We start from the raw sequence: 8,165 nt of genomic DNA on the forward strand, positions 1-8,165 counted from the left end.
TAGGGGTGGTATACAGAAGATAGCCCTATTTGGTAAAAGACTAAGTCCATATTATGGCAAGAACATCTCAAATAAGCAAAGAGAAACAACAGTCCATTATTACTTTAAGACATGAAGATCAGTCAATCCGGAAAATTTCAAGAACTTTTAAAGTTTCTTCAAGTGCAGTTGCAAAAACCATCAAGCGCTATGATGAAACTGGCTCTCATGAGGACCGCCACAGGAAAGGAAAACCCAGAGTTACCTCTGCTGCAGAGGATAAGCTCATTAGAGTTAACTGCACCTCAGATTGCAGCCCAAATAAATGCTTCACAGAGTTCAAGTAACAGACACATCTCAACATCAACATTTCAAAGGAGACTGCGTGAATCAGGCCTTCATGGTCGAATTGCTGCAAAGAAACCACTACTAAAGGACACCAATAAGAAGAAGATAATTGCTTGGGGCAAGAAACACGAGCAATGGACATTAGACCGGTGGAAATCTCTCCTTTGGTCTGATCAGTCCAAATTTTGGTTCCAACTGCCTTGTTTTTGTGATACGCAGAGTAGGTGAACGGATGATCTCTGTGTCACGTCTCCTCCCGTTGCTCCCCTCCGGCGCTCTGATTTGCCGGTCTACTGAGCCACCGGTCTGAGCGCAACACCTCGGCAACACCGGAATGGAAACCCAACACACCCTAATGACCTCCAGTGCACCTGCACCTCATCATCTCAACACCACTCCTATTTAGCACTGGACTGTTCCTTATGATGTTGTGTGTGATTGTTTAGCTTCGTGTCATGTATTCTATCTTTGTTATTTCTCTTTGTCATTGTTTAAGTAAACCTTTACCTTGTTAATTCCTGCGTCCTGCCTCTTCGTAAACGTAGTACTCGTCACTCTGCATTTGTAGTTTCCACCGTGAAGTATGGAGGAGGAGGTGTGATGGTGTGGGGGTGCTTTGCTGGTGTCTGTGATTTATTTAGAATTCAAGGCACACTTAACCAACATGGCTACCACAGCATTCTGCAGTGATATGCCATCCCATCTGGTTTTGCGCTTTTAATGGGACCATCATTTGTTTTTCAACAGGTCAATGACCCAACACACCTCCAGGCTGTGTAAGGGCTATTTGACCAAAAAGGAGAGTGATGGAGTGCTGCATCAGATGATCTGGCCTCCACAATCACCCAACCTCAACCCAACTGAGATGGTTTGGGTTGAGTTGGACCGCAGATTGAAGGAAAAGTAGCCAACAAGTGCTCAGTTGTTTTGTCCTCAGTCCTCCTTTGAATGCTGTGTGTACTGATTCAGTTCTAAACAACCATCATCGAGTCCATCCTCACCTCTCCCATCACTGCAACAGATTGTCTGGTCTGCTGAGATCAGGTCATTGACTGCCACCTGCCGTCCATCGAGGTCCTGCACAACTCCAGGACAAGAAAGCATGCAGGAAAGATCCTCACCTACCTGTTCTACCACCTCTTCCAAATACTACCCTCTGGCAAACGGTTCAGGTCAATCATGACCAAAAACTCCCGCCATCTGAACAGTTTCTTTCCCGTACCATGGCCTTCGCCAACCGGCCACCTGGTCCACGATGACCCTTTCATCCATGGATTTGGCACTCTGCAATATTCATCCACAGACTATGCACCTGGCACTATCATCCCAGAACTGCATGTTGCTCTTTGCACTCTGCACATCTATTACATGCATAATTGATCATGTAGCTTATAGTGTTCATAGTGTACATGCTGTATATCTGTCTCTTGTGGCAGCACCATTTCACAGAGTCAAATTCCTGTACATGCAAATGTATTTGGCTAATAAAGCTGACTCTGACATGCTTTAAACCGAGTAGCTGGTTTATCATATGTCAGTTTACATTCTATTATTTAGAACTGGTTACAGTGCCTTCGGAAAGTATTCAGACCCCTTGACTTTTTCCACATTTTGTTACATTACAGCCTTATTCTAAAATGGATAAAAATACAAATAAAACTCAGCAATCTACATACAATACCCCATAATGACAAAGTGAAAACAGGTTTTTATAAATGTTTGCACATTTATTAAAAATGAAAAACAGAAATACCTTATTTAAATAAATATTCAGACCCTTCGTTATGAGACTCGAAATTGAGCTCAGGTGCATCCTGTTTCCATTGATCATCCTTAAGATGTTTCTACAACTTGATTGGAGTCCACCTTTGATAAATTCAATTGATTGGACATGATTTGGAAAGGCACACACCTGTCTATATAAGGTCCCACAGTTGACAGTGCATGTCAGAGCAAAAACCAAGCCATGAGGTCGAAGGAATTGTCCGTAGAGTTCCGAGACAGGTTTGTGTACCAACACATTTCTGCAGCATTGAAGGTCCCCAAGAACACAGTCGCCTCCATCATTCTTAAATGGAAGAAGTTTAGAACCACCTAGATTCTTCCTAGATCTGGCCACCTGGCCAAACTGAGAAATCAGGGGAGAAGGGGCTTGATCAGGGAGGTGACCAAGAACCTGATGGTCACTCTAACAGAGCTCTAGAGTTCCTCTGTGGAGATGGAAGAAACTTCCAGTAGGACAACCATCTCTGCAGCACTCCACCAATCAGGCCTTTATGGTAGAGTGGCCAGACGGAAGCCACTCCTCAGTAAAACGCACATGACAGTCCGCTTGGAGTTTGCCAAAAGGCACCTAAAGACTCTCAGACCATGGGAAATAAGATTCTCTTTTCTGATGAAACCAATATTGAACTCTTTGGCCTGAATGCCAAGCGTTACGTTGGGAAGAAACATGGCACCATCCCTACAGTGAAGCATGGTGGTGGCAGCATCATGCTGTGGGGATGTCTTTCAGCGGCAGGGACTGGGAGATTAGTCAGGATCAAGGGAAAGATCAACGGAGCAAAGTATAGAGAGAACCTTGATGAAAACCTGCTCCAGAGCGCTCAGGACCTCAGACTGGGGCAACGGTTAACCTTCCAACAGGACAACAACCCTAAGCACAGAGCCAAGACAACGCTGGAGTGGCTTCGGGACAAGTTTCTGAATGTCCTTGAGTGGCCCAGCCAGAGCCCGGACTTGAACCCTATCGAACATCTCTGGAGAGACATAAAAATAGCTTTGCAGCAATGCTCCCCATCCAACCTGGCAGAGCTTGAGAGGATCTGCAGAGAAGAATGGGAGAAACTCCCGAAATACAGGTGTGCCAAGCTTATAGTGTCATACTCAAGAAGACTCAATGCTGTAACCGCTGCCAAAGGTGCTTTAACAAAGTACTGAGTAAAGGGTCTGAATTCTTATGTAATTGTGATATTATTATATATATATTTTTTTTATAAATTAGCAAACATTTCTACAAACCTGTTTTTGCTCTGTCATTATGTGGTAATGTGTGTAGATTGGTGAGGGGGGGAAATTATTTAATCAATTTTAGAACAACGCTGTAACGTAACAAATTGTGAAAAAAGTCAAGGGGTCTGAATACTTTCAGAAGGCACTTTATGTACTGTATGAACTGTTGCAGGTAGCAGATTCTCCCCCTTTGTGTCTTTATATAATTAAATATCCCCATGTGCTGTGTGTGTGTGTGTGTGTCCTTGGGTTTAATACCTTAAATATTGGCTCCTGTTTGCAATTAGTGGACTCGTTTTATGGTGTTTGCTAGAGCTGACTGTCTGCTTTTCATTTTACAGACAAACGTTGCAGGCTAACAAGTAATTAACTAGCTAACTTTAGCAAGTAGATTCCACTCAACACAATGTATAGTATACCTATTATAATTGATTTCCCAATTAATTTGATTATCAAGCTGCTGGATTTCCCCAAGTCATTTGGCGCTTACTGCTGAAGCCGGCTAGCTAGCTAAACAGACTGCTCTGCAGTCCATCGCAAACAGAAGGCTTGTAAAAGCCAATCACAACAGTGGACTGGCCGATGGCAGGAATTTGTTTGTTCTTCCATCACTCCAGTGAAAGTGACCAATCTAAGGTTTCTAGACACGCACCCACCTTTAAGCCCACCCCCATCAGCCTGAAATCCAAACCCAAAGGTGCTAAGACTTGAGTGAGAGCAATTTGAAAAACAAATGAGTGAAAACTTGACAATGACAATTGACTATTGCTGGTGGACAATTTAATGCATTCAAATAAAGTTTCTTTGCTTACAGTTCTATATGTACGGTTTAAGACATAAAAAAAAAAATCTGTGGCAACGATGTTCTGCTTGCTCAAAGTCACAATTGCAAGCTCTCAAGTTGAATTTGCACTCTCGACTAGCCTGCGCACTTGCGGGACCCCATCCTCTGCTCACTCGACCACATTTCTTCTCTCTCGACTCAGTGTTTGCAATTATATTTCATCTTGCTCGCATGAGCCATCTTGTGCCTGTTCGACTTTTAATCGGATTTGACACCATAGATGACCACTCTTCATATTTTCAAGCATGGTGGTGGCTGCATCATGTTATGGGTATGTTTGTCATCGGCAAGGACTAGGGAGTTTTTAGGATAAAAATAAATGGAACAGCGCTAAGCACAGGCAAAATGCTGAACCTGGCTCAGTCTGCTTTCCAACAGAAATTGGGAGACAGATTCACCTTTCAGCAGGACAATAACTTAAAACACAAGGCCAAATATACACTGGAGTTTCTTACCAAGATGACATTGAATGTTCCTGAGTATCCTAATTACAGTTTTGACTTAAATTGACTTGAAAATCTATGGAAGACTTGAAAATAGCAATGATCAACAACGAACTTGACAGAATTTTTTTAATAGTAATGTTCAAATAATATACAATCCAGGTGTGTAAAGGTCTTAGAGACTTACAGCTGTAATCGCTGCCAAAGGTGATTCTAACATGTATTGAATACTTATGTAAATTAAAATATAGACCATCCTTTGGACAGAACATTAAAAACATCTGCTCTTTCCATGAGATAGACTGACCAGGTGAATCCAGGTGAAAGCTATGATTCCTTATTGATGTCACTTGTTAAATCCACTTCAATAAGTGTAGATGAAAGGGAGACAGGTTAAAGAAGTATTCTTAAGCCTTGAGACAATTGAGAAATAGATTTTGTATGTGTGCCTTTCAGAGGGTGAATGGGCAAGACACAAAATGTAAGTGCTTTTGAACTGGGTGCAACTCAATAGGTGTTCTTAATGTTTTGTACACTCAGTGTATATTCTACATGGGAAACTGTTGTGTGAAAAAACCAGCAGCGTTGCAGTTCTTGACACACACCAGTGCACCTGGCACCTACTACCATACCCATTTATTTCAAAGGCACTTACATTTTGTGTCTTGCCCATTCACCTTCTGAAGTGTGCTACAAGTAGTCTATTCTTGGAATATTTATAAATCACTTTTCCAGAAGAGGGCAATAGATAAAGAAATAAGGGGCAATTTAACCTTGCAACAGTTTTGGAAGATTTTACTTTTAATTTTGTTGACTTCTGATATCGGGAAGTGTCCCTGTTGTGTAAGATTGTGTAACTAACGTCTCATATCAATGATTTTATGTGGATTACACTTTCTAAAAACTGCCCTTCTAATTTTCTGGAGGTTAAGTCCATATATGACAGGGTTTAACACAGGTGGTATAACAAGGAATTGTACAGCCATTGCATTACGCATATTTAGAGTAATATTTACCTTATTTATCCACCCTTGCAAAATGTCAAATAGAGTCACTGTGATGAAAATAACCATTGTCAATAAATGTGGTACACATGTCTGTGTGAACTTAATCCTTCCCTTAGCTGACTTTACACAAGACCTTACGATCTGACAGTAAGAAAATGCAATGAGAAGTATCTGTAAAAAATGAACCGCTATTAGACAATAGCTCCAAATCCGATTGATGGTAATGGGTAAACATGAATGGTTTACTATAGACATATTGTCACAGAAGAGTTTATCAATGCGAGATCCACACAAAGGAAGTCTGGCAGTTAAACTAACTGTTATGAGTGCTATAAATAAAGGATAACACCAAGAAAATAAGAGTAACTTTCTAACAGTTAAAGATGTCACAATGGTATGATATAGTAGTGGTCTACATATTGCCACATACCTGTCGTAAGACATCACTGTTAGGATAGAAATTTCACACATGACAGATGTGTATATTACATAGGCTTGAGTCAAACATCCACCATAAGATATCACCTGAACATCTGACTGAAGGTCCAGTAAGAACTTTGGGTAGAAACCAGCAGTTCCATACAATCCATTGACACATAGACTACACAGAAAGATATACATGGGCTCATGGAGACCTTTCTCCTGAATGATTGTTATGATCAGAGTCAGATTCACAGTGATGATGAGAAGGTATGTGATAAGAGACAAGATAAAATAGACCGATTTGTTGTTAAATGTCTCTTGTAAGCCAAAGAGATAAAAGAACTTGACTTGGGTTGAGTTCTCCATAGCTTTTGTTAGTTTTCTTCCTCTGGTCAATGCAGCAATTCTTAGTCCTTACAAGGCTTGAGTGTGTATGGATGTGATGAATTCAAGTGTGAATCATTTGATTCTGTGTAGGCTCAGAAACTTGTCTCCATGAAACGTCTTCTTGCTTGACAGAGGGATACAGCTCCAATAACTTGTCCTACTAGCCTCTAAATATATCATAGTGTTTGCTCACATGGGATTGTAGTTTCAGTGTCAACATGTAACCTCTCCATAGAGATGGATCTATATTGAGTTTATGACAAGCAACTCATTTGATTCTATTTACTCTATGGGATTGTAGTATTAACCCAGCAAACAGGGAACGTCGTAAGGACATTCGGCGATATTCCCATTAGGTCCCTTTAAGGCAGCGTTTCCCAAACTCGGTCCTGGGGACCCCAAGGGGTGTTTTTTTTTTTGCCCTAGCACTACATAGCTGATTAAAATAATCATATAATAAATAATGTAAGTTGCTCTGGATAAGAGCGTCTGCTAAATGAATAAATTGTAAAAAAAAATTATGTAATGGTTATAAGGTGGGCTTACCTTTGTCACATTTACATCAGTTCATCCACTGTTGTCAATCGATCCAGACAGTTTTTCATTTCTTGATTTGTTATATACTTAGATACAGCAGCCTCTGGCAAAACTGTCAATTTAAGTAAGGAATTCAAAGTAATGAGCTTCTGTTTTTTTTATTTAAATAATAACAATACAAATGTATTACATTTGTAAAGTGCTTTTCATTGTAAAATAATAATCTCAAAGTGCATAAAATGAAAGATAAACAAAAAAAAGACTACAAAATATATATAACCAAATCATGAAAACAACAATCAAAGTCTAGGAGGATGGGAAGGCTCATAGAGCTGAGTCTTAAGGCCTGTTTTAAAGGCCCCAACAGTCTGAACAGCCCTGATATTGTCAGAAAGGGAGTTCCAAAGGCGTGGTGCGTGGGAGCAAAAGAAACAACCCTCTATTGTGTGTATCCAGGTCCTGGCTACATGGAGCAGTTTGGCGTGGCTTAAATTTAGGATGTGTGGAGGTTCATGGGGGGATAGTAGGTCTGACGGATAGGCAGGTCCGATGCCATTTAAGGCTTTGTAGATGAGGAGGAGAATTTTAAAGTCAATTCTTTGAGGGACAAGTAACCAATGAATATCAGCAAGTGAATAAAAGGTAAATGACAATATGTTACAAATTAGCAAATTATTTACGTCTGATTTTCACCATCCTTACCCCCATTAATTATTGTTACTATAAGTATCAAAACTGGACATTTTCCACATTTTGTTGTGTTACAGCCTGAATTTAAAATTGATTAAATTGAGATTTTGTGTCACTGGCCTATACACAATAACCCATAATGTCAAAGTGGAATTATGTTTTTAGAAATGTTTACAAATTAATGAAAAATGAAAAGCTGGAATGTCTTGAGTCAATAAGTATTCAACCACTTTGTTATATCAAGCCTAAATTTACATTTTAGTCATTTAGCAGACGACTTACAGATAGTGAGCGCATACATTTTTCATACTGGCCCCCCGTGGGAATCAAACCCACAACCCTGACGTTGCAAGCTCCATGCTCTACCAACAGAGCTACAGGAGGCCTAAATAAGTTAAGGAGTAAACGTGCTTAACAAGTCACATAATAAGTTGCATGGTGTCACTCTTTGTGCAACAATTGTGTTTTTGAATGACTACCTCATCTCTGTACCCC

The 8,165-nt window shown here is 40.3% G+C and overlaps 1 protein-coding gene across 1 annotated transcript; it reads right to left on the reverse strand.

Moving 5' to 3' along the window:
- Nucleotides 1–5,483: 5,483 nt before the first annotated feature.
- LOC121562721 (olfactory receptor 6N1-like) lies at nt 5,484–6,422 on the reverse strand. The gene has a single exon (XM_045218971.1). The coding sequence runs from the start codon at nt 6,420–6,422 to the stop codon at nt 5,484–5,486; it is 939 nt and encodes a 312-aa protein (XP_045074906.1).
- Between the last annotated feature and the right edge of the window lie 1,743 nt (nt 6,423–8,165).

Source organism: Coregonus clupeaformis, unplaced genomic scaffold (genome assembly GCF_020615455.1).
Source record: "Coregonus clupeaformis isolate EN_2021a unplaced genomic scaffold, ASM2061545v1 scaf1939, whole genome shotgun sequence".
Classification (NCBI taxonomy): Eukaryota; Metazoa; Chordata; class Actinopteri; order Salmoniformes; family Salmonidae; genus Coregonus; species Coregonus clupeaformis.

Excerpts from the sequence above, each read along its gene's own strand:
- LOC121562721 (XM_045218971.1), bottom strand. The coding sequence starts at position 6,422 with ATGGAGAACTCAACCCAAGTCAAGTTCTTTTATCTCTTTGGCTTACAA.